General features: G+C 32.8%; 5 protein-coding genes across 7 annotated transcripts in view; 1 reads left to right on the top strand and 4 right to left on the bottom strand.

Moving 5' to 3' along the window:
• Positions 1–25,919, bottom strand: part of LOC144848768 (neuronal acetylcholine receptor subunit alpha-10-like) — a 171,125-nt gene that overhangs the window by 11,112 nt on the left and 134,094 nt on the right. The gene's annotated exons all lie outside the window — the stretch shown is intronic.
• Positions 130–3,353, bottom strand: LOC144848025 (kin of IRRE-like protein 1). Its single transcript, XM_078704688.1, has 2 exons — positions 2,797–3,353; positions 130–1,662 (listed from the first exon to the last, which is right to left on the bottom strand). The coding sequence occupies exons 1-2, from the start codon at positions 3,033–3,035 to the stop codon at positions 582–584; spliced, it is 1,320 nt and encodes a 439-aa protein (XP_078560814.1). The 5' UTR covers positions 3,036–3,353; the 3' UTR covers positions 130–581.
• Positions 9,881–13,473, bottom strand: LOC144848804 (uncharacterized). Its single transcript, XM_078705740.1, has 4 exons — positions 13,393–13,473; positions 12,864–13,090; positions 12,003–12,247; positions 9,881–11,510 (listed from the first exon to the last, which is right to left on the bottom strand). Exons 2-4 carry the CDS (start codon positions 13,081–13,083, stop codon positions 11,367–11,369), a joined length of 609 nt encoding a protein of 202 aa, XP_078561866.1. The 5' UTR covers positions 13,084–13,090; positions 13,393–13,473; the 3' UTR covers positions 9,881–11,366.
• LOC144847604 (smad nuclear-interacting protein 1-like) lies at positions 13,745–16,683 on the top strand. Its single transcript, XM_078704048.1, has 2 exons — positions 13,745–14,036; positions 14,339–16,683. Exons 1-2 carry the CDS (start codon positions 13,881–13,883, stop codon positions 15,128–15,130), a joined length of 948 nt encoding a protein of 315 aa, XP_078560174.1. The 5' UTR covers positions 13,745–13,880; the 3' UTR covers positions 15,131–16,683.
• LOC144848788 (uncharacterized) overlaps positions 17,274–25,919 on the bottom strand; it is a 33,126-nt gene continuing 24,480 nt past the window's right edge. The window contains exons 6-12 of one of the 3 annotated variants that reach the window (XR_013613922.1): positions 23,890–23,955; positions 22,884–23,186; positions 22,439–22,534; positions 22,032–22,165; positions 20,602–20,725; positions 17,756–18,627; positions 17,274–17,724 (exon numbers count right to left, since the gene is read on the bottom strand). Coding sequence is in view for 1 of the 3 variants with exons in the window: in XM_078705721.1 (XP_078561847.1) it covers positions 18,577–18,627; positions 20,602–20,725; positions 22,032–22,165; positions 22,439–22,534; positions 22,884–23,186; positions 23,890–23,955 (774 nt within the window). In the remaining 2 variants the exon portion in view is untranslated. Of the gene's footprint in view, positions 18,628–20,601; positions 20,726–22,031; positions 22,166–22,438; positions 22,535–22,883; positions 23,187–23,889; positions 23,956–25,919 lie in introns of all 3 variants that reach the window. The other 2 variants (XR_013613923.1, XM_078705721.1) reach the window with 2 other exon arrangements.

Here is a 25,919-nt window from a genome sequence, read left to right as displayed (position 1 = left end):
ACAACGAAAGCAAACAACCAATGAGATCGCTTAATTTTCCTTTATTGACAATTTCAGCAACGAAAAAAGAAATCACTGGGGACGGGGGTAATCCAGACACAGTTTACAGAACAACGATAGACACAGCGGCACATTTTCTGGATATTTTATTAAGAAATATTAACGATTCATAAAAAAATTGTATTAAACGATGTGATTATCTTCAATTATAACTTATGTCTTACTTGAACATATTATGTGAGTTTGTGTTAAGCGCAAGTATTGTTACATACAGCACTCGACACAAACACGCTTAGTTTGCTCTTAGTGTTAACAAAGTTTTAACGAAGATTAATCACATTCAAGGTGGTTTAGTGACGTAATTTTGAAATTAGTAATATCTTACTAATTTATTTAAATATTATATGATAAAAAGAGTATATAAAATTACCCATACCCTAACAAAAAAATGACATAATATAAATACAATAATTAGTCGAAATGTTTTAAAAATAGTATTTCAGATAGTTTAACGCTATTCAGATTATTCTAACTAATTATTAAAGTTGTTATTAATATGAGAAAACAATTCAATAATCTTTTTAAGATTGAAAACCCTTATTGTCCATTGCAGGACCGGATACAAACGAAGCCATTGATTTTTGTGTGTGCTCATGGACAGGGAAAAACCAGGATCGCAGAACGCCGACATATCGACTGCGCATCGTAAAATTCTCGCCATTCGCGGCGTCTTGTTCTTTCATTTTTAAAGCAGCTCGTCGGATTACGACAATACCCACTATTATGAGTACAATAAGAACAAGTGCGATAATACCCATTGTTACCCCAATAATGGTACTATTTGACACCTCGGATTTGTTCGAGTCTAAGGCTTCGTTTTCGATATCTTCGAGGTTATTCAAAGGCGTTGTAGCCGGTGTTAATGTCGTGGTTGGTAGTGGTTGGACGTTTAGTACCAATATGTCAGACGGCAGAGTTCCAGCAAAGTAGTTCACCCTACATTGGACACTTGCACCGGCATCAGCTAATGTTACGTCACGGATGTCCATAGTGGCGGAGGAACCAAAATTCCGGTATGTAATGCGTTCGTCATTCGGGTTGATAACGGCACCATCGATGTACCAGGTGTAATCTGGATTTGAAATGTGAAAGGCTTGGCAAACGAACACAGCGGTGGAGCCAACATCAACGTTGTTTACTCCGCTTATCTCGACTGCTGGATCACCGGTGATGAGCTTGAACGGTCCGACTGAGCAGGTACGAGGAAGGCTCCATAGCTGGTGGCTACCTTCGCAGATAAAGACCGCGTCAGCATCTTCCTCGGTGACTTTCCATGTGTGTGTATTGGTGGTTTCGCTTGGCTCGGTCAAATCTTCACCTCGAAGCCATTTCAGGATAGTTGCCGGAGAACCACCGCTTGACTCGCACGAAAATGTGATTTCTTCCCCGATGTTGACATGAAGGTTGTCTATGTCGGTCTTGCATTCTGGGTAGTCTCCTGCTGGCGCGGCTAACACCTGCAGTACTGCTTTTTGAGATTGCAGACCAATTTCCCCGCCAAGCACGATGCATTGGTACACTCCGGCATCCTGAGCTTGGACATTACTGATGCGGAGACTGTAGCCATAGTAACCATCTATATTTGTTGACACCACAGAATATCTGATTAAAATAAGAAACGGTATAATTAAATTAAAGACATGAAAATTAATAATAAACAAACAATAATACCTAAAATAAACAATAATAAAACGAAATCATGGCCTATCGTGGTGTATCTACGCTGTATTGAAACAAACAAAAACATTGCCCGGGCCGTGTATACTGTAATCATGGAGGAAAAAAAAATTCTAATGTTATTATATTTCCTCCATTGTATAATATATATACACGATAATGACACTGATATGTCATATTCTATAATGTTGACAAATGTCAATCCAATCACGCAGAATGTATAATTAAATTAAACAATTACAAAGGTTATTTTAATCTTGAGCAAAAATAATAGCAACGTTAACTGGCATTGATACGATATATATAATAACTCTCTTTGAAATGTGTTAACGGTGTTGTAATAAACGAACTTGATGTCAATTGAAACTACGACCCATATGGTATTGATTGTTACCATGGCAATATTAATTAAATACAGTAATAACACTAAAACTCTACCATCAACGAATAATCACCCTCACGGTTTAAATAAATATTAATTTTTATTATGAATATATTATGTTGCCATTGTCATATTATATTTGGTATAAATGAATCTTTAATTAGTCACAGTATAATACATTCTAGGTTCATAATACAATTTATACCATAAGATAAGATAATATAGTCTAGTAGTCAAAGTGTATACTGATATTATGCAAAGTTGTATTCTAAAATAAGTGTCCATATTAAGTGCTAAAGCAAAGTATTCTGAAATACAGTAAGTTTCCATTAAGTTGGTGCTAAAGCTACTAAAGTTTGGGACTTGTATCAACTCAAGGACGTACGCGCAACACAATTTGACCAATCACAAGCGACGGAGCATTCGAATTGTCCCTTGTGATTGGTCAAATTAAAATATTGCGCTGCACGTAGATTTTTGCGTTATTAGTTGGTACCAAAAGTTACAGATATTATAATGATTTTATAAAAGCATATTTTAGACAAGCCTGGTATAGGCCTTTCCTCGTATAACTAGTACTATACCTACTGGTCGGGATCTGTTAGGCCTACTATAAGTAATGGTCTTAAAAACTGTAAAATAATGATAAATACAGTAATATAAAGTAAAATAGATACCTTTTGTATTGAGTAGAATCGCCATCTTCACCCATAACATGGGAAAGTATACTGTGCTCCTGGGTAATGAGAATCGAGTCTTTAACCCACAAATGGCTGCCATGATCCGAATTCAAAACGCAACTCAATGTCACATCTTGGCCAACATACGCGGTGGTGTCAGTTGGTTGCGAGATAAAATCTTGCGCAAAAGACACAGACACTATCAGGAGCAACAATCCAAGGTTCCGAAAGCCCATCTTTGACGCAGAAATTCCTCCTGTTTTTATCAAGCGATTTTCCGACTGTAGCTTTCCTTTTCCAGTCTATGTCAACTGTTGCGCTTGGGCGTTGGTAATTTGCATTTGTGACTAAGAAAAGGTATATTGTGTTTCCCAAACGATCGATTGTCGACATTGAATGGGGTAAGCCATGCGTTCAGTGGCTGTAAGCTTCATATTTGCAAGAGAAACGACACAGATCCCACAGCTAACCCTCATTGGACGGCATTGATCAGGCGTGAAACATTCTTCGGATCAGAATCGACCCCTCTCAGGTCGAATTCCATGTACCATCAAGTACCATGCCTCAAAGTGCGCTCTTTATATATTACGGAGCGCCGGAATTGTAAACCTCCAAACAAATTTAAACAATTGATATAAAATTCAAGTGTGGTTTGGATTCAATGCCAAATAGTACGACAACAAAAGAGGAATTTCTTTACACCTTTTGTGCTCACAAAAGAATTTGTGTGTATAAATTCAATAACGAAACATATTAAACTAAGCACATATTGAATTATATACAAATACTTGTAGGTTGTATTCTCATGTTATTGTGACAAGCACAATTTGAAGTCCTCGTCGTAAACCGCATAATTACAACTGTTATAGCAAAAACATCTGGGAATCGATTTTTATTGAAAATTAAACTAATTTTGTGGTTAAATTATTGTTCAATAAGGGTCAAGTATTGTGTCTACCACTTCCAGTAGTTAAAAATACTTTTCTTGTTTATAATACAATACTTTTATAGTAAAAATATTTCATTCATTCATTCATTCATTCAGGCTTATCGCCTGACTTTATTTACTTTAGGCCTCTGGCCCCTAGTAATTAACAAAATAATAATTACATTGAAAAATAAAGCAATTTATGGTCACAAGATAAATGAATTAATTAATTTCGTTCTCTAAGCAAAACATATATCTTAACTTATAAGCATGATAAATATATTTAGATAGATTAGCAATAATTACTGGATCCTGTGATGACATTAAACGGCAGAATTTAAAAGTATTTGGATTTTCAAAAAATAAAGAAGGTATAAATTTTTTTCTGATTTCCTTGTAACGAGAGCAAACCGTAACAAAATGATATTCATATAAATATGCAATTTTAGTGTAGGCCTAGGCCTAATTATACAAATATCTTCATTTTCACTTTTCAGAAGAATAAAAAATCCATCTAACGTTTTTGTTGCTACTTTTGAAATTTAGTTTCTATCCACAACTAATCACGTCACAACTTTCTCTTCAAATATTTACATAATTATTTAACATTTGATTTCGACCTTACATAGAAACGGATTATAAACGACTATGAGAGTGAAACTAGAAATAAAACAGAAGAGGCAGAATCATACTCACATTTTCTCCATCATATTTAAATAAAATATCTTTATGATAAAGTGTTCTTTGTCTAATTAATTTCCAAATATCAACTTGATCGTTAATATGGTAAAATTAAAAAAATGAAATTCTTGTAAAACATATTCACGCAATATTAACATTTTAGATATGTTTAAACATAAAGATATTATAGTTCACTATAGGCATAATAAATATCTCTATAGTTACTTGCTATGTACTACTGTATTGTGTTTAGACAATGCAGTAAAGTTGCTTATAACTTATGTATGGTGAAATATCTAACAAATAAAGCATTCTCTTGGTCAAATTAAGATATTTGTCAACATGAGATTTGGAACTTCAAACTGTTCAAAACTCTTATGTGGTATTATAGCATAATGCTACCGTAGTGTAGTCCATGTACATTTTATTTATTCGTAGGCCTATTTAATTATAGCATTGTTACTTTGTATTATACAGTATAATACCTTTCAGTTCTCAACCATTTCTACTTCGTTAATTTATAGGAGCCTGGCGTCAAGTTTTCTTCCTAAAACTTACAAACATACAAATTACAATGATGCTTTCGAACTTGTTCAATATACAGTAATAATGTATTTTCAATAAACGAAATTAAACGTACGTTACTGCACATATAGCATACAGAATAATGTGTCAACTACTGGTATCTTTATTCATATCATATTGAGGAAGGGTGGGGGTGGTGTCGAGGAAGTGGTGTCGGGAAAGAGAGAGGGGAAGGGGTGCCGAGAAAGGGGGATGTCGAGGAAAAGGGAGGTGGGCGTCGAGGAAGTGGTGTCGGGGAAGAGAGAGGGGGAGGGGCTGATTGATTGATTTTATTCGATATTCATAAAAACAGTTAAAATATACAATGTACATATTAAAAAAGAATACCAGGATAACCCATTAGGTCGACAAATAAAAAGTAAACTTATTTCCAATGGGGTCCAATCCGTATAAACTGAAAAGTGAGTGGTTGGGCCTAGTACAATATATGATTAAGTTGGGTGCCGAGAAAGGGGGTGTCGAGGAAGTGATGTCGGGGAAAAGGGAAGGGGGATGGGTGCCGAGGAAGGGGTGTCAAGGAAGTGGTGTCTGGGAAGAGGGAAGGGGTGTCGAGGAAGTGGTGTCGGGAAGGGGTATCTATGGTTCGAAATAAAGCAATTGCCTCCCAAAAACCACAAATAAACCAAAACTATAAGTTCCAGAAGCGGAAGCGAAAATTCCTTTAACAGTAGTCTTAGCTCTTGACGAGCCTATGCCTAGGAAATACACCGTCTGTAATATTTGCCCTAGCAAAGTGTATGTTGCATTACAAAAAAAATCACAATATCGTACGTACTAATCCGTGTCTAATGGAGAACAACAAAGTACGTCTATTCTGGAGTGTTGAACTCAATTTGGCCTCAACTAACAAAGGATTGCCAAAGGTTATTCAACTAATTCATTCACGGTCCTATATAAGCATTGACCAATTGGTCAACTTTAACTAAGTAACAGTATAACGGATTTCGTAAAGTAAAGGGTAAGGAGAAACAAACTATGTATCACAGACGAAATGCTATCACACATACAAACAAGAAATCTCAACTTATATCTCCATGGACAACAGACTGATTATAATTATTTTTAATATTATTATTAATATTATATCCGAATTCATGAAGCGACACCCATATCGTTTGAACGAATTTCTAATTCGTTTGAAATCATCACTACTTATTCTGTTAAAAGAAATAATAATTAATTCGAACGAATTTGTCGTTTTGTTAATTAATCATTTGTTTGTTGGACGAAGTAAGAATTCGTTTGAACAAAGTAAGCCTAATCCGTTTGAACAAAGTAAGCCTAACTCGTTTAACGAAGTAAGAATTCGTTTGAACGAAGTACGAATTCGTTTCAACAAACACCGGTAACGGATTACTAATTCGAATACAAATATACATTACGAATTCTTTTGAACGTAGCTAGATCTATGAACAATAATTTTGAATCGATTTCTGATCTTTAAAACTGCTTATTAAGTCATTGTGTTAAAACGTATTTATCATTACCGCTTACGTGTAAACGGAAGCTATTGAGACCATACCAGTCAACTACCTTCCGTTCACATTGCTTACGGATCATTTCATCACATTTTTACAATTTACTTCCTTATAAATAAATATATAATATTATTTTCATGTAGGCCTATCATTCTATTTTACTGCATCGTGTGTTAGTTAAACACAAAATCTAGCCTATACAATTCTTTCAGTATCGGTTTCATATAAACAACGTCGTCAATTTAAATAATTGATGTGACAAAAGAAACTGCAAAAAATATTTTAAAAAACTATTTAAAAAAAAACAAGTAGGCCTACATAAACAATTAACATACGCCCAATGACTGATTCCATTTTCAACCCAAACCGTAGTCTGGGTTCCAGACGGAGTTTTGTCTTAATATTAGCAAAAAGATAAATATTTTGGCACATATGGCGTTTCATACGTATACTACTTGATTTTTTCAGAAAAAATCGAAATAAAAACAAATAAATTAAAAAAAAAACAATGAATACAGACTTGGGGCAAGTCTACCCAAACCCTAGCAAGCATAGTGTTGCTGTTATAGGCCTATTTGGTCTACGTTCATTCAATGAAATATTGATATGTGAGGCTATCCTTCATGAGGAAAGGAACTCCGGAGGAAACAAAATGGACCATTATATCATAGAGTATTATATACTGTATTAAACAAATAGCCCCTGGGATCTGCGCCAATAGAAAACAAGTTCTTCAGAATTCTATGTAATATTAATTAGTTTTAAGCGCTTTGGGACAATCTACTGATTTTAATCGATAAACCGTAAAACAAAACAAATGCATGATGTGAAGTGGTAATGTTTCGTCAATGTCCTGTCATGGTATGATATTCCTTATTCGGCAATATTGTTACAATCACGATTGGTTTCAATAATAAATCATTCAAAGTTATGGCGTTTTGGAGAAGAAAATGGAAAAAAAACCCGTATTAATAGAATAGAAACTGGGTGGTGGTCAGGCACTTCACCCGATGAACGTCTTTGTAAAATTCGGCGAAGTGCAGACCGAGCTTTACGCATTATGTAAATTTTTTTGTGACCATATTTAATGAGGGTGATCCATCCAGCAATTGCTGATCATTAGGGACCCTCATAGGTTCACAAGACAAACATATACACAAGATGCTCTACATAAACAAAGTCTTATTACAAGTCTTTGGGAGTGGAGTTGTAATTTTGTCCGATTAGAAAAATTCCTGACATGTGACGGGGACTTCAACCCAGTACCCAGGAGTGGTAGCCAAGCATCATAACCACTAATGCCCATTTACTGCACACACACGCCAAAATTGTAATATACATTGCCACAGCCTTGTTGTTTATTTTCTATTGAACCTTCATTACTCTCAAAATTTGTCTTCGAAGTTCTTTCAGTTAGTGAAAATATTATCTAAGTTTGTTATTGCTATTTTCATGCTTGTACCGTAATATTTGTGTGTTATCCTCAGTTGTCATTAAAGAATAATAGAATAAATACGGAAGTTCGGAATTTGTGAACTGAAGTACTGGTACAAGAAGAATTGGAAAAAAAACGTAATACCAAAAACAAAAATCAACAAAACAATATTGCCGAATAAGGAATATCACACCATGACAGGACATTGACGAAACATTACCGCTTCACATTGCATTTGACGAATAAGGAAGTGCATTATTTATTGTAAACCACAACATTTAGACGGATACGGATAATATAATCGAAAACCTCAAGAACAGACGAGACTAAGGCCCTGTTTCTGCTGCCAAGAAAATACCGTATTTTATACGGTATTTTTTGAATACCGTATTTATACCGTATTTTTTTGGCAGCAGAAACTGCGCTCATAAAAAAAATACCGTATTTTGTATACCGTATTTTCCCCACAAAATTTGTGGATAAAATACGGTATTTACAAATTTATACCGTATTTTTTGTACCCTTTTCTGCTGCCAATAAAAAATACCGTATATTTTTTGACCTGCGACATGAGGTCAACATCGTGTTTTTATTTTCTGTCGCTGTGAGCTGTTTTACACACGTGTATAGATATATTCGGCGAAAATGTGGAGCGAAGACGTCACAGTATTTACTATATAAATCTGTGTGGGGAAAAGGGGTGTGGGGAAGGAGGGGAAGTTAAATGTCCGGCCAACTAAAAGGTAATAAAAGGGACAACCACATTTATAAAGACATTTCTAAAAAAATAAAGCAGGAGTACGGAATAGACTTGTCTCCAAAGCAAGTAAACTCAAAGCTGAAGAGCCTGCGAAAGCAGTACAAAATTGCAAAAGACAATAACTCGGGGAGGGAACGAATTACTTGTCCCCATTACGATGTTTTCTGTGCTCTCACAACATCTCTATCACTAGGGCTAGCCTGTTGAAAGTGAGGCGTAAAACTTCCTTTATTGCGACTTTTAATTATCGACCAAATAAATGAATGGCAATTTGGGTAAAAAGGATGAAATTTAACACGACCACCCAAGAAGTATTGTTAGCAGAAACGGGGTACTGAAAAATACGGTATAAAAAATACCGTATTTTATACCGTATTTTTATACCGTATTTTGAGCAGTTGCAGCAGAAACAGGCCCTAACAAGTATAGGTAACTTACTATATAACATGAGTATTGCTCTCAACATAAGGAAATGATAGGCCTCTTAAGTAGCGGTTTAAGAATACGGAAGTACAGGAAATGATTGGGTTCATCATTATCTTTAAAGGGGAACACAATCAAAGTTTTGTTTGATGATTCAACGAAAAACAAATGTTTAGGTTTTTTTTTTAAATTTTATTTCATATCTTTTAGGTACATGTGGCCAAGGATTACCAATCGGTTTAATATTATCAATGTTTTGTTTGATGTTTAAACGAAAAATAAATTCTAGATTTTTAAATTTTTTTTTTATATCTTTTAGGCACATGTGGCCAAGGATTACCAATAGCATATCAATCACTGTTCTATCAGATAGGTGGTAATTAATGGTTTCAGCATTATCCTTTAAAGGAGAACACTATCAAAGTTTTGTTTTGTTTGATGCTTCAACGAAAAACAAATTTTAGATTTTGTTTTTATTTTATAAAAAATATTTATTGTTTTTTTATTATACCTTTAAGGCAAGGATTACCAGGCAAGGATTACCAGGAAAGAGTGACATGGTGGGATTACCAATAGCAAACCAATCACTGTCCTATCAGATAGGTGGTAATACCCATGATACACAGGATATTTAGTGTACCTGTTCACCGGGGTAACCCCTACTCGTCTCGACTGATGAACTGCATTTCTTTGAAGATAATGTCCAGGGATTTCAAGAAAATGTTGAGATAAATTCCAGAATTGTAAAATAAAACTGTATACCGTTTTACAGAGAGAACGCCAAGACTTAACAATTTTGTAATCATTTATTTAACTTTATTCAATTGTATATTCTTGTACTTTTTATAAATTGTTTAAATAACAAAAATAATAGAGTGAAAGAGTGCAACATGAATACTATTTCCTTTCCATAAAATAATTTGTTATTTTATTGCAATAAAAATATTGTTTATGAGTTATAAGTTATTTTGGTAATTTCAGTTTCGTTTCCTGCAACAACACAACAAAGACTACATTCAACAATTAGCCAGCTCTCAGAATTCTATTTATATATATTATTATGTTGTGTTTAGTTTTTTATTCCGATTAAACCTCTTTGATTCACATTACTCAGAAGAAACAATGGGTACAGTTATAGGAGCTTTATTATTATTTTTATAAACATTTACAGAAATTCTAAACCACCCGGTGGTATACTAAATATTAAGTAATTAATTTGAAACAATAAAGAATAAAGATAAGGAAATCTGTGAGAATGAGAAAAATCCACCACAACTAAGATTCAAACCCGAAACCTTCATCTTGATATATGTCCTTAACCATTCGACCACTGAGGCATAGTAGTGCCATCAGTAAACATTTCGATTAGTTTTCAAAAACTAGATTCAAAATCAAATATAGGTATGACACGCTATATGTGCCAAAATAAGTATATTAGTTTCACCACCGTTAAAAGTCTTTTCTTGATTAAGACAACTACCACCAGTATTTAATTAAAAATCTCCATAACCAATGTTGAAGGAAATGGGGAATTGTTTTCTAAAAGACTGTATTAGTTGCTAATAAAAATATGTAATTAGTACTGTGAACAGGGGAGGGGGGGCCAGCCTGCTGAGCCTGCCCACTAAACCCATTCTGTAGCCTCACAGCGTAAGACTAATCCTGCTAGAAGTATTGTTTGATTCAACAAAGAAAAAGGAAGAATGAAAAGGAGAAAAAAAAATTGCTATGGTACAGCACTGCTGTGTTTAAAGATTTTAGTATATTTACGAAATAAAAAAAACAACAGTAGTCGTACGAACAAAATAATTTATATGTCTCTTCCTGATCATTGTACTTCTAATTACTTTATTCAGAGCCTAACACATGAGGATTGAGGAGGTATTTTATCTCTCTCATGAAACAGTCTGTAGTGTTAATAAATATGTTGAATTATTAACCCGAGTCTTGATTTTTCATTTATATTGCTCTACCTCTGTATCGAGCACTCTTATTCATGATCTGGATCAAGTCTACCACGCAGATTATGTCGAAATAGGTGAATCAAATGAAGGAATGTTTGTTGATACTATTGATGCCTTGTTACTATTATTTTGAGAGAGAAAAAACAATTCCTATGGTACAGCACTGCTGTGTTTAAAGATAGTCCATAATCATTACTCATATCAATAGATTGTTGTTAGTGTTTCAAAATCTACTACCGCCCTCTATATCTGTTAGCACCATTTAGCACACTTATGTTCAAAACTACTCATGCATTGATACTACAACCTGAACCTATGAATCCAGCGGTATCGCATCCGGTTGCTTAGGCAACGGAAATGTTATTTTCGGAATATTATTGCATCCTTTAATAATGTCCAACTTTTCCTCCATCGACTTAAGATCATTCGAAAAAATCCGAAGTGTATGACACGCATCCTAAAAAAAATCAATCGATTTCAGTATGTTTACGAAATAAAAAAAACAACAGTAGTCGTACGTCGGATGATTTATCAGTCGGTTTAGGTGAGTCAAATGGCCGAGTGGTTTAGACAGGGGCGCTGAAAACCATAGTCATAATATCGATAAAGGTTTAAAGCTCTATTTAACCATAGTTCTGGTTGTAAGACAAGTCTGCTCGGATAAGGACTTCAAACTTGGTTCGTGTGTACTTAAAAGAATCCAGTACATCTTTTGAAAAGATAGACCAGTGTTCTGGTCCATTTTCAGACCTTGTAGTTTATCACTGTGTTGGGCTAGCAACAATTGAATATACTTTATTACAAAAACCTTAAGAATGTACATTCCAATGTGAAAAGGAACTAACTCAAAGTATACACACACTTTATATATAAGTCCACAGTCAAAATGTTAAAAGTGTATACTTATATACGATACGTTAGTATGGTAAATTTAAATGATTTCACCTACCTGAATAACAGCTTGTGTTCGAGAGAGTTGCTGACTTGAATGAGAAAGATCCTTACGAGCATTTTGAAACGCCTGCGAGATGACTTCATTCATATCTCGATGCAATGCAATGTTTCGTTCGCGTAGTTTTCTGTGTAACAGCGTATCATACTTTGGGAGATCTCTTTCTAGGTTTTTAACTTGTTTTTGTAAATTTTCAAGCTTTTCATCTGTTTCTGATGAGTTCAATTTAGGACCGGGTTCAACTGTGAGAAGAAAAATAAATTATAGTACTTAATTCAGTGTTTCGTTCATGCAGAAATAAATACAATATTCAAAATGAGAGTTTAAATTTATACAGCAGGTTTTCATACAAGTTTTTAAAGTTAATTTGAATGACCTTCCATGACCTTTCTAGCCAAAAATTAATGCCTTTTTAGCCTGATTTTACAACCTGCTTTTCCATGAAACTGCAACAGCATCGCATGGCATGTTAAATATTAACTGCAATACAATTTTCAGGATGGAAAATATTGTTGTAAGATTCCATGATTTTCCAGGTTTTCAATGACCCTTGAACTCTATATATTGACCTATAGAATGCACTTGGAAATACCTTGTTTGGTAGCGGGTGGTTGCATGTGGTGTAGCGGGTGCATGGTACATGATAAATTAATTAGGTGGTGGAGCTTGGTTGAGCATGGTAAATGTTGGTTGAATGCGGTATGTGTGTGGTGTAGGTGGTGCGTGTATGTAGTAAACTAACAGGTGTTTGCGCATGCTTGTGTGTGGTAGTAGGTGGTACGTGGATGTGGTGTTTAGTACAATAGGACCCAGATCAAGTACTGTATGTCAGAAAGAACAACTAGAACGCTGTTTAACCTTTAAGTACTGGGAAAGCATTAAGCTGTAGTTTTGTCTCTTCATGTTCCCAACTTAAATTTGACAACCTATCTTCCTCGTCATCAGTTTCTGGTGCTTCTCCAGGAACGCATGTGTCATCAATGGACGTAGCGGTCAGATCTTCTGTAGGACGACGGACATCATCATCCGAGTCCGACTCTAAAGCTTCTCCCTGCACTGCTGTTCTAATTGTAGTCATACTTATACTAAAAGAAAAACAGTAAAAAAAATTAACGTGGCTATAAATTAAATAAGCATAAATAAAATATAAATAAGCACTGTAGATTCATGGGTCATACAAAATAGACAGACCTGGTCTCTCGGATATACAATATTATATATTATCATAGATAGCCTAGTATGTGGTTCAATCATACATGATGGTTCAATAATTGCTAAAGCAGCACTTCCAGTGTCCAGGCATCAATCCCCATCATCATTCAATCACAATAAATAGGCCTAATACATTATATCCGAACTCATTATTATAATAAAACAAAGATCATACATCCTTATTGAGCTTAAGTTGTTAATTTTAACTCACTGAGCTTAGTCTACAATTTATAATAGTAACTTATGTACAAGTAATATACATACAAATGCAGGCCTACCTATATTTGTTATGATTACCCCTGGAAAAGACCACCTAAGTTACTATATTCTTTTATTGTAAATGTAAATAAACCATTTTAAAACAATAAATAAAATATATTTATGATAACAAATACATCTACTGTAGAGAAAATCGTTGATTTACAAAAAATGTTTATAAAACTGAGTAAATTAACTAAATACAGCAATTTGTTTTATTATATTTAAAAGTAGCTTAGGTGGTTAAAATCCCTGCTCCAGTCCCATCATGCAATTTGCAAAATGGAGTTAAAAGCGAACAACCGAGTCGTTCCCTCGTTTGTATGCAGATAATTCCATTTTCTGATTACTCTAAACTTGTCTTAACTAGTAAGGTTCATATATAACATATTTAAGTATTTAAAGATGTCCAGTAAAAGTCACCACCGTGATTCTTCACCTCATCATAGGCATAAACACCACAAAAAACACAAGAAGCGAAGCTCGCCGTCCAGACACCGGCGTTCACGCTCTCAAAGCCCAGAAGAGAGCCATGACCATCATCGGCCTAGAAAACACAAGGCATGGAATTTGTTTTGTTGACTTAATTTCCAACGACTCTTAATATTTTTGATTATGTACTGTATAGATATGGGTGTAGATATGTAGGCCTAGACCCTCGTTATGTTTTAAATTATTTATTTAATACTAAATATTAAAATTTAGGCCTAGGCTAAACTAAATTTAAGTAAAATTATTAAATTTATTTAGGGCCTAATATTATGAATAGTTTAGGCCTAGTCCAGGCGCCTGCCTACAAACAATCATAGGATTCATTTATTGCATATTACTAATCTAATGCCTGACAAACCTTTGTATTCCAGATGCGGCATCATGATGAAGAGAGGCATGGAAGACATCGGGAGTATAGTACGTCTCCAAGGAGAAGGGAAAGAGAACACCATGACAACAGAAATACACAAACGGAAAATAGAAGAGGTCACAGACATGAAGAAAGGAGTCATCAACCTCCTGTGAGAATAAAACAAGAAAGAGAAGAAAATGATGAAAGGAGGCGAAGAGATCATAAAAACAAACCGACAAATCCATTCCAAACGGCCGAGAATAATGAGTATGGCCAATCCAACGATGCTAATCAAATGGAAGAACCCGCTCAACCAAAGCAAGGCCCAGATTTTGGGCTGTCTGGGAAACTTGCGGAAGAAACGAACACATTTAGGGGAATTGTTATCAAATACAATGAGCCCCCTGAAGCTCGAAAACCTAAGAAAAAATGGCGTTTGTACGTGTTCAAAGGTGCGGAACAAATGCCCGTCCTTCACGTGCATAGACAAAGTGCGTATTTACTGGGCAGGGATAGAATGGTCGCGGACATTCCTATTGATCATCCGTCATGCTCGAAGCAACATGCAGCATTGCAATTTAGACTTGTAAACTACCAACGAGACGACGGCACCACGGGGAGAAGAGTCAAACCGTTTGTCATCGATCTAAACTCCTCAAACGGCACGGTCGTAAATAACGTTAAGGTCGAACCGCAACGATATGTAGAACTTTTCGAAAAAGACGTTGTCAAATTTGGATACAGTTCTAGGGAATATGTTTTGCTTCATGAAAAGACGTCTGTTGATGAGTCGGATGAAGAGGACGTCTAAAATTATTAAACCAAAGGTGTTGACCAATGACAGATCCTATCCTAGCAAAATATCCCAAAACTGAATACTGGAATTACCCTTAAAATAAGAATCTTGTCATATGTTCCTATTACTGTACTTTATAGCATAATGCATTCTCTTGGTCCAGCCTAAATGTGTCCAAGCTTGGCAGAGTCTACTAAGTAATTGTTATTACAATACATACAGTACCATCGAGAAATTACACAATATAGAAGTGATTTTCCAATCACAGATTACCAAAAAACATTAAATCTATGTTCAGTTCGATATTTTTCAGTAATAAAGAATCATCAACATAGAATTTAAACAAATTGACACTTAGAAAGTGACAGTATTATCATTACTTATCGACTGAAATAAATTATTTTGAATACCACTAAAATATGTGATTCGCCTGTATTAACCAACTATAAAGTTATAATTTACTGGTGCACTATAACAATAATGTGCACTATTTTAACAGTCCGTCTAAACATTAATTCCAGACTACAATAATTTTATAAAAATATATGTATATTTAGTATGCTATACAGTGTTTAGTAGGAAATATACAAAACTGAGAAATGAATTAACTTATCTCAATTGTGTGTATAATTTTGGAAGTGTCAGTGGCCTTAAAGATGTATTGTCCCCCTGAAAAAATAATTCTTAAAAATTTTTTTTTTTTTTTTTTAATATTATATTTTAATGTAACATAATAGTAATCCACTTTGACAAAAAATTGGATCGAAAAAAATGTATTTACCTGAAAAAAATGTTTTTGGGGGACAATACATCTTCAAGTAACTCTAAACCATTATTTTAAAACGTATTACTGTTGACGCACTGTGTAAAGCTCTGTCTACACTATCAAACTAGTTTGAAAAAAGTGTGATGTGCCCAAATATGGTAGTGATATGAAATCATCATGTCGATATATAGGCACATCACATTTTTTTTGTCCCATAAAGTTTGATAGTATGGAGCTTTATGTCATAAATGTACTGCATCAAAGAGAATGATTATATTATTGTTGCGTGTGTTTGTATTTATGTTTGGAACTCTGGGTATTTGTGATAGTATCTCAAGCACCTCCTTGTATACATCGTTTTTACCAACTCTCGTATAAGCCCATAGGCTTATATCTGAAAAATACCAACATGGATTGTGGACAATTAGGATTTGGAAATGGGTTTATACTAAAGTGTCGTAAATGGTATTAAATGCTTTGAAATAATAAGTAATAAAAATATATTACTCTTTTTTTCTGTGCGCTTTTATAATTGGTTTATACTTGTGTCGTCGTGGTATGAAATGCTTTGTAATAAAGACACTGTTGAAATAATAATAAAATATTATTCTTCATTCATTTTTTTCTGTGCACTTTTATAATTGGTAATTAAATATTCGTGTTTATCATGTTTTCGCTGAAGATCACAATCCAATATAAAAATAATTATTCTTACGGTTTTTTAGAGGAATAAATAATTTGCGGTGTGGTTTTTTTATGAAAAATATTTATGTTTTTCTGGTGGTAATACAGATCACACTATTATGATAATTTGTTTTTATTCCTATAAATCTTGATGAACATCCTGTTATTTTAAAACGTTTCCTTATATAGTATTTCTTTTTCTCAAAATTCTACAAAGACGCCATTTCCTATACCGATGATTATTCTAAATTTGAGACAAATAAGGAATCATAACAAAAATATTCTACTGCACTGATACTGTAGTAACATATGAATCACTGTTACTGCAGCAACATACGAATCACTGTTACTGCAGTAACATATGAATCACTGTTACTGCAGTAACATATGAATCACTGTTACTGCAGTAATATATGAATCACAGTTACTGCAGTAATATATGAATCACAGTTACTGCAGTAACATATGAATTTGTAGATGTTTATGAAGCCGTATCACTGCAATAAACAGTTACTGTAATAATAATTACAGTACCTTGACAAAAAATTGTGCTAAATAATTGCATGAAGAAGTCAAAGAGTAAACACAATACAGTAACTGCAGTAGAATAATTTTGAAATGGTCCCTAATGTTTCTACAAAAATGTATCATAATAAACACTCATTTTTCCCTTTACTTCTACGGTACACACAAGATAATGAACAACTGTATAGAAAAAAAATTATTTTATTTTATTAAAAATTATGAGACAGTAAATACAGAATTATTTAAAAAATTGAAATGTGCTTAATGTTGTTAATTTCAATGTTACATAATCAAATACCCGATACAAATTATTAAAATAACTTTAGCTTATAGATTCCAATCATAAAGTAAGGTATTGATACCTAAATATGTTAGTGTTAGTAAGGTGAATTTCTTCAATTATAAAAAACACAGTTCCTATTCTGGGGTGTAAAGATCTGTCTACACTATCAAACTAGTTTGACAAAAGAAAGTGTGATGCGCCCAAATATGGTAGTGATATAACATCATCATGTTCATATATGGGCACATTTTTTTGTCACATAAAGTTTGATTGTGTGGACAGAGCTTACGGGTACTAAAAGTTGTCGTCACCCTAAGGTTACACAAGCAACTGTACAACTTTGATTTCGACCTAATTTGCGTACATGCACACATACACACACTTAATTCAACAATGGGTGGCTAACAATTATTTAAAGCCTTGTTTACACTATCAAACTTTATGTGACAAAAAAATACCTATGCCTATATATGGACATGATGATATCATATAACTACAACCATACCATATTTGGGCACATCACACTTTTTTGTCAAACTAGTTTGTGTAGACAGAGCTTAAGTCTAGTTTCATGTATGTTTACATTATAGCTTACTTGGGCCAGTAAATAAATGTTAGACTCGTTCCAAGCAAAAAAGATTGGGTTCTTTGTCTTGATGTGCGGGTTAATTTTAGATCCGCCTTTTTCAGCCTGCCTAAAGAAAAACTATCGGTACCCATTTAAGGTATCTGTCCTCAGGGTAAAGAAGTAGTAAAATATTTTACAGAAGATAAGATAACTTTGCTACTAAATTTGTATTAATTAAAAATTTAATGAAAGACTAGTATATTAACTAGTAAGGCCTATATACAAATATTTAGCAGACTTTCCGACCCCTGGGTTATAAAATGACCACTGTGTCATAAAATGACCTCTGTGTCATAAAATGACCTCTATTTCATTAAATGACCTCTAGTTCATTAAATGACCTCTAGTTCATAAAATGACCTCTAGTTCATAAAATGACCTCTAGTTCATTAAATGACCTTAATTCATAAAATGACCTCTAGTTCATTAAATTACCCCTAGGTCATAAAATTAAATCAAATTTGTCATGTATAACGCCTACTATTGCACCAATTTATTTGCCATTCACCATCTTATTTTGTGCATTATCCATACGTCGTTTTCTTCCTTAATTTTGATGTGATTTAAAAGAAATTTCACCACAAAGCATCTTTGCTTTTTGTTGCCTTTGCCATTTCTAACAGTGCCTGTGAAGATTTGAAGCAGAATATTATTATTAAATTACATTATTCAACAAATTCAGACTATATTCAATTTAATTTAAGTAAAGAAAGCCCTCTATAGATTAAGCAAGTACTCGTTGGTCTAATACGTTTGGTTTTCTAAAAATGTTGGACCTTAAACCTCAAGAAAGGTTTTAGGAGAGTTTACAGTTTTGATTTTTTTTAAAAGTTTTTTCTATAAAACACCCAGTTAAAATACAAAAATGTTTATGGTAAAGATGTACACAAACCACCAGTTATCTAGTGGCATGTCTACCATCAAGCAGAAGATTCTAGGTTCAAATCTAAGTTGAGGCAGATTTCATCCCTTTACAAGCATATTATAAGAACAAATTATCATTTTTCATTTTATTTGTTCATATTATTATTTTATCAAAATATATATCATAAAATGCAGATTATAGTACGAAATTGTGGTTACATTGTTGTTCACAATGGGTTGTGGTAATTAAAAAACAAAAACAATTGAAATTAAAAACGCAGCGAATCATAACTGGTGTGTGGTGCACTATCATTAAAGTGTAAAACAATACTACAAACCAAAAAAAAAAAAATGACTAAAAAGAAAATTTGAAAAAAAAAAAAACAACCAATACAACCAAAACAAAAAACAAAACAAAAATGGTTGTATTGTATGTTTAAAGAAAAAAATTTCAAGGAATTTATCAATTATAGAGTTCTGTGGTGCTGACGTCACGGCGGTAGGTGGGGCTGCGCGGTTGCTAGCCAACCAAAAAATGCGTTCAACCTGCCTGAGTGACTCAAAATAATTTGATAGAAATACAGATATACTCTATAGTTTGTCAACATAGCAGCGTTGAACACATTTTTTGGTTGGCTGGCAACCATGCAGCGTCATCTATCGTTGTGACGTCACACCGCAGAACTCTATAAACACATTTTAATAACTGTTCCTGGTACAATAATATTTTTTTAATGTATATGATTTAATATATAGGTGACATAAATTTACAGTGATTTAGTTTGTTCTGCCCAAAATCATTTGTCGTGTTTCTGTTTTGCACAATTGTTATGTTTGGCAATAAAAAAAAGTACACATTTGAATCAGTCACTTTCATATCAATTTTAATATTCTATTCACGATATTGGAACTGGTTTTTAGTTTATTCATTTAGTTATTTTAAAGATGTATTACAGTTTTTTTCAGGTAAATAAATTATTATGTGACAATAAAATGGCATACTAAAAAAAAAAAATTTAAAAATTACTTTTCAGGGGGACAATACATTTTTAAATAAAATTAAATAATAACTATAAAACATATTTAGTAACCTTTCTGATTGTTATTGCCATTGGTTAACACCAATAGTGAAATAAATAAGTTTTCGTGGGTAACAAAAGACCACATAAGTAGGGTCTTTAAAAGAAACAGAACTGTGAAAAAATGTTCCTCTCTCCCCCACACAACAATAGAAGAGTCCATTATAATGTGGGTGATTATTGTTCCGATCGTTAATGCTTTACATTGTCTACGTGTGAAGTTGTGTTTTTATAGTTTAAAAAAGCACCCAAGTTTCAAGATATCCGTTTACTAAAAATTAATATTTTTATGTCATTAAAAACTTCCAAAATGATTAGTTCTGGTTAAGTTTTGGTAAAAGATGTATTGTTCCCTAAAAACCTGAAAAATAAAGATTAATAAAATCAGACTTTGAATAGGTCATTTTGCAGTTTTAATAATGTTATTCACTTCTGTAGAAAAAAAAAACTTATTTCACTTATAAAAAGAACAAATTAATTTTAACCAAAACCATTGTCTGACAGGCAATTTAGGGTTTTTTTTTTCCGATTCAGTTTTCGGTCAAAGTGGATAACTATTACAGTATGTGACATTAAAATGGCATGTTCAACAACAACAAAATTATTTTGGGGGACAATACATCCTCAAATAAAATTGTAATATTGTTGAAAACATACTTTCATCTTTGCATCCTCCTTCTCTTTATAATCTTGCACTTTTTGTTTCGCTATCAACATTTTCTTTTCTTGGTGAGCCTCTCTATTCCGCCGCCTGGCAGCCATCCTTGCTTGAAAATTATCACTGCAAAATAAGAATTGATGAACTATGATAAATCCAAATAAAATAAACGATATTTAAAATAAATTATGAAAACCATATATGATCATGTTTATTAAAAACATGTTCAATTTTGGAGAAGTATTTCTGTAGAATCAAAATAATGTATTCTGTATATATAGAAGTTTCACAATTAATTTTGTATTATTATATCTTCTTGTGTTATAAGACATTTTTTAAATATTTTTCTTTCTCATTTATTTGTTTGTTTTATTAAATTGTCCACACACATCAAATAATACAGTTGTACATTCTAATAAAACATAGATTAATTATAAATTAGATTAAGAGAAACATGAGTGTTGATGGAGGTCAGATAAGTTGAACAAACTTTAAGGCTGACCCCCATTTCAAACATTATACATACATTATAATTATAAATATGTGATCAAGATAATAAAGAAGTAGAAAAAAACATGAATTAAAAAATAATAATAATAAACAGAGTAGTATTTGAATAGGCCTATGGGATTAAAAGCAAATAAGCATATGGAAATATGTAAAATCATGGCACTGCAGATTATAATAATAATAACAATATAATGTAAATGTAATTGATACATTATTTGAGAGAAAAGGAAATACAAGGCAAAACTTTTATCTACTGGTTTTATATTAATTTTTTATTTCTTTATTGTTAAATTAATTTATTTACTTTATTTATAATTATTCTTCTCTTTATTTAAATTTGTAAAGGCAATCCCGTCACAAGATTCTAATCTTTTTGAGATTTGCCTTCGTCCATTTTCTTTTATTATCACTTGCCATTTTGTTTTTGTTACTATTTGTTTTCTGGACGTGAATAAATGTTCTTTGAATTGAATTGAATTGGAAAATCAGATTGTGAATGTCAGACAATGACTCACTATACTGTACGTACAGACAGAACAGAGATTTCTTGAGGTTATATTTATAATTAGCAATGGACGGTTCTTTTTTTAAATTCAATCGAGAGAGAATTCTGAACATAAAACATTTTTCAAACAAAACCTAGGAAAAAAGAATTTTAAAAATACAGAATTACAACCCAAAAAGCAAACAATACAGTAAAGTTCAGGCAAGCTGAATTGGCCCAAATACTGTGGTTATTTCCTGAAAGATTTTCGGAATGGTTAATTAAAGAAAAAGAATTTTGAACCGCTATAAACTTTTAACAAGTATAAAATCCTGGTTTTGGGAGTGTTTGTGGCTTTTTTTTTATGCTGTCCCGTTTTGATTGTTCTAAAATATACAATTTAAAAAATGGCTGATTAATATCTTTATGTTATACCTGCTTGTTCCCATGACTATTGAATCGTGAAGGTCGGGGCTCTGCTGTCGTTGTCGTTTACCTTCCGCTCTTCCTATACGCTTCTCAATCTTTGCATCATGGCCTGTACCTCGTGGTGCTAATTCTTCCAACACCTAAAAAAAGAGACCATTTGTTATTTATTTGTTATATAAATTATGATGAATATTGATATGTTTGTAAAGCAGTCAGCAGTTTCCTTTTTTTTGGTGAAATGATTACTGGTTGAGACTTTTTAATGCAAATTTTGTCAAGTGAACATACTTTTTATATGACACTGTTTTCTACATTTTTATGATATTGTTACTCCTGCCATGTTTTAACCTTTTTATGTAATTTTTGTATTTGTTGCTTTTGTATTTTTTTCTTGTTTGCATTTTTTTACTCACCATATTGTTGTGCTTTTTGAATTGCTTCCTTTCATATTTTAATCGTTTTCTTTCTTCTTCTCTATTTTCTTCTTCTTGAGCTTTTAAAAATGTTGGCTAGATCGAAAATTAATAAAGAAAAATGAATACAAAAATTCATTTCATGCAAGTCAGAACTTGAATCATAAACATTATATCATATTTTGTATAATTTGAAAATTAAAAACATTTTATTGATTTTTATTTTTATTATTATTTTATTAAACCATGTTCCATGAGGGTAGCCCATCCAGCAAAGCTGATCATTTTGGGGCCCTCGCCAATACAATACAAACAGTACAAAAATACATTATCATAAAAAATTAATTATAAAAAATAAAAATTGGGATAAAATTTCAAGATTTCATAAAATAAAATTAATAATAAAATAGTAGTTGCAGGGTAAAACGGTTACTAAATTACATACAGGTAAAGTAGGGCCTTGTACAGGCCTTGCCAATCCTCCAGACGGCATAGTAGGACCTAACACAGGCCTAAATGTATCGCCTGTGGGCATGGTTGGGCCCAACACCGGCCTAGAAGAATGTCCCGAAGATTCCCCTTGTAGCTCTTTTGTACCGTACATCGCGTCAGAGGCAGCTTTTAATTGGCTACCAGCCTTTTTACCAAACGTCGAAAATGTTCTTTCTCCGGGACTTGTCATTGAACTCCATTTTCCAATATTACTTCGAACCGTCTCCATATTTTTGTTATTGACAGTTGTAGCAAACTGAAGAAAACAAAAACCATGATAAATATACCGTATTTTAAAAAAATAAAAAAATTCAAAAGTTTATTAAAATTGTTTATTGTCAAACTATTTTATTTATTGGTTTATTTGTTTGTGAAATATTATATATATATCAATTTTAAAATCTTTTCTCAATGATTGAATTAATTATTTAGTAAATACAGGTATTTAACCTTTTAAATCAATGTTTCTAAATCATTAATTTTTTCAGGAAGATTATTCCTTAAAAAATAAACTATGCTTTTTTATTGATTTCATGCCAAGGACGTACTATTTTTGTGTGGCCACTCCCAATAGTAGTAAATCAAAGTAAATAAAACATTGTAAAAAATTGTTTATTTCTTTGAAAAGAATCTTTTCAGTAAAAATTATTCCACAATATAAATAATAAACCTTGAAATTTTATTGATTCCATGCCAAGGTCCGTTTTGAACTTTACAGGACGTATCATTGCGTACGTGCAAACAGTCCTATTTGGCCACTCCCAACAAGTAATTGTAATTTCTTTGAAAAGAATCTTTAACTTTTTAGGAAGATTATTCCATAATATAAATAATAAACCTTGAAATTTTATTGATTTTATGCAGTTTTGGACTTTACAGGACGTATCGTTGCGTACGTGCAAACAGTCCTGTTTGTGTTGCCACTCTCAAAAGTAGCAAGTTAATGTATCAAACTTTACCTTCCACTTATATTTAGTTTTTGACGAAGCCGACACGTCTGTTGTATCAATGCCATCATAGTATTTCTATAAAGACAAATAAATTTATTATATTATGTATTTACAATACTAATTATTTTCTTATTAAATTTAAACAGTATAAATAATAAATTTACTACTTCACAGGCTCCTGTCAAAGTCAAAGATAAAACAAAATGTATATTTTTTCCTTGCATTTGATCAATTTGTTGTATCGCATTTATCAGTGGCTGGATCTCAATAGAGATACAAACAAAAAAGCGAAAAGCTAAATCAAAACGATAATTTGTATATAATTATATATATAAAATAAAAAAGTTATGACAAAAAACAGTTTGAAGGTCTAGTTTGAGTACAATGATAATAAATAATTTTTACGAAAAGTTGGGAGAGATATTACGGTGATTGCCTCATGAGCGTTCACATGTTATTTAAAAAATGCAGTACCTCCAAAAGAAAACAATTTTAAAAAATCCCAAACATTTTCAAATTAAATATTCTATTAATAATAAAATTAATAATTGTGTGAGCTAAAAGTGTACATGTGTTTTCTAAAAAATAAACCTCTTTCAAAGAATTACAGTATCACTTTAAATAACAATAAATTGTGTACAAGTTATATACAAATCCACATAATCCGTTTCTCTGATTGACTGAAAGTCGTTTCCATTTTAACAATAGAAAAGAATTGAAATGAAAATCTGGCAATTACATGACATTGACAGGTAATCATCTTAAGTCTGTATTTCCCTTTGATCTTTACAGCCTCATACCGTACTTAGATTGTCATTAGGAAACAAGGAATAATAATAGTGACGTAGTTACACTGAGATAATGCTCACTTGACATTCTTATCAGTGTATTTTGGTGGGAAAAGAAGGTCGGACGTTCCGGCCAGGACGTCTGAATAACATGTTCACATTGTCTTTTGGTCACCATTTTATCGCTGCGAACCTTGTCATGAACTTGTTTGTTGTCGTTTTCCACTGAAGACAATTAAATCAAATTTCTACAGGAATGCAGGTTCACTAGTATTTGTATGCCAGTTTGATTGTCGATGGGTTTGCTAAACTAAAAATTGCATCAAGTGAAAATTGATTTAGATACAAGTTGATTTTGATCAGGAAGATGGCATTTTCAACCATATATGTTCTTGTTTGCTTGTTTAGCATTTATGCAAAACAAGTGGTCGGACAGCTGACACTAGGCCAGTGGCCTCAAACAATAACAACTGCAAGTCCAGGAGAAGATGTTACTTTGCCCTGTCAGATAATAGGGATCGATCATAAGAATTACGCAGTGATGTGGCTAGCTGATGGACAACCAATTGTTAGCAGCCAACCGTCATTAATTGATAAAAATCCTAATGGAGTTATAGTTGAAGATTTTAAAATGTCAATTATCGATGACAGATTTGACTTAATTATCTCTATCAGTGATTACGTCGCTTCGAAATTCAACCTGTCTTTGTTTGTTTGCACGGTCGTAAAAAGTAACAACCCGAGTCATTATCGAATCCAAACATCAAATTCAACATTGCTAATAAAAAACTGGAGTTTTGAAGCGCCAACATGTTCCAATCAGCCTGACGATGACGGACGCGTACGGTGTCAGTATTCAATGAACCATTTAGCTAACGGAAAATTAAGCTTTCTTGGGAATTTCTTACAAATTCAAACCACAACAAGAATGGTAAACAACTACACAATTTTGGAATATGCAACAAATTTACAAGATGTAGACAAAATTGTTCTTTGCGAGGTAATGAATGAAATCTTAGACGAAACGAGAGGTTGTACGACAGGACTGTTAAAAATAAATTTAAGGTCACCGTTAAACCCTACGCAACCTACGCAAAATTTGGAGACAACTTCTACATCATATGAAAGTACAACTTTGTTGCCGATACCACCTTCAAGTACCTCAATAATTTGGATAATATTACCAGTAGTTGTTACATTGCTTATGTTGATATCTTTACTTTGTACCGTATGGTTAATTAAAGTAAATTG

This window comes from Antedon bifida, chromosome 7, assembly GCF_963402885.1.
Source record: "Antedon bifida chromosome 7, ecAntBifi1.1, whole genome shotgun sequence".
NCBI classification, from domain to species: Eukaryota; Metazoa; Echinodermata; class Crinoidea; order Comatulida; family Antedonidae; genus Antedon; species Antedon bifida.
This window is presented reverse-complemented; position numbering and strand designations above follow the sequence as displayed.

Excerpts from the sequence above, each read along its gene's own strand:
- LOC144848025 (XM_078704688.1), bottom strand. The coding sequence starts at position 3,035 with ATGGGCTTTCGGAACCTTGGATTGTTGCTCCTGATAGTGTCTGTGTCT. Across the intron at positions 1,663-2,796 it reads GATTCTACTCAATACAAAAG|ATATTCTGTGGTGTCAACAA; the intron begins GTATCTATTTTA and ends TATTTTAATCAG.
- LOC144848804 (XM_078705740.1), bottom strand. The coding sequence starts at position 13,083 with ATGACTACAATTAGAACAGCAGTGCAGGGAGAAGCTTTAGAGTCGGAC. Across the intron at positions 12,248-12,863 it reads TGCTTTCCCAGTACTTAAAG|TTGAACCCGGTCCTAAATTG; the intron begins GTTAAACAGCGT and ends TTCTTCTCACAG. Across the intron at positions 11,511-12,002 it reads GAACACAAGCTGTTATTCAG|GATGCGTGTCATACACTTCG; the intron begins GTAGGTGAAATC and ends GATTTTTTTTAG.
- LOC144847604 (XM_078704048.1), top strand. The coding sequence starts at position 13,881 with ATGTCCAGTAAAAGTCACCACCGTGATTCTTCACCTCATCATAGGCAT. Across the intron at positions 14,037-14,338 it reads ATCGGCCTAGAAAACACAAG|ATGCGGCATCATGATGAAGA; the intron begins GCATGGAATTTG and ends TTTGTATTCCAG.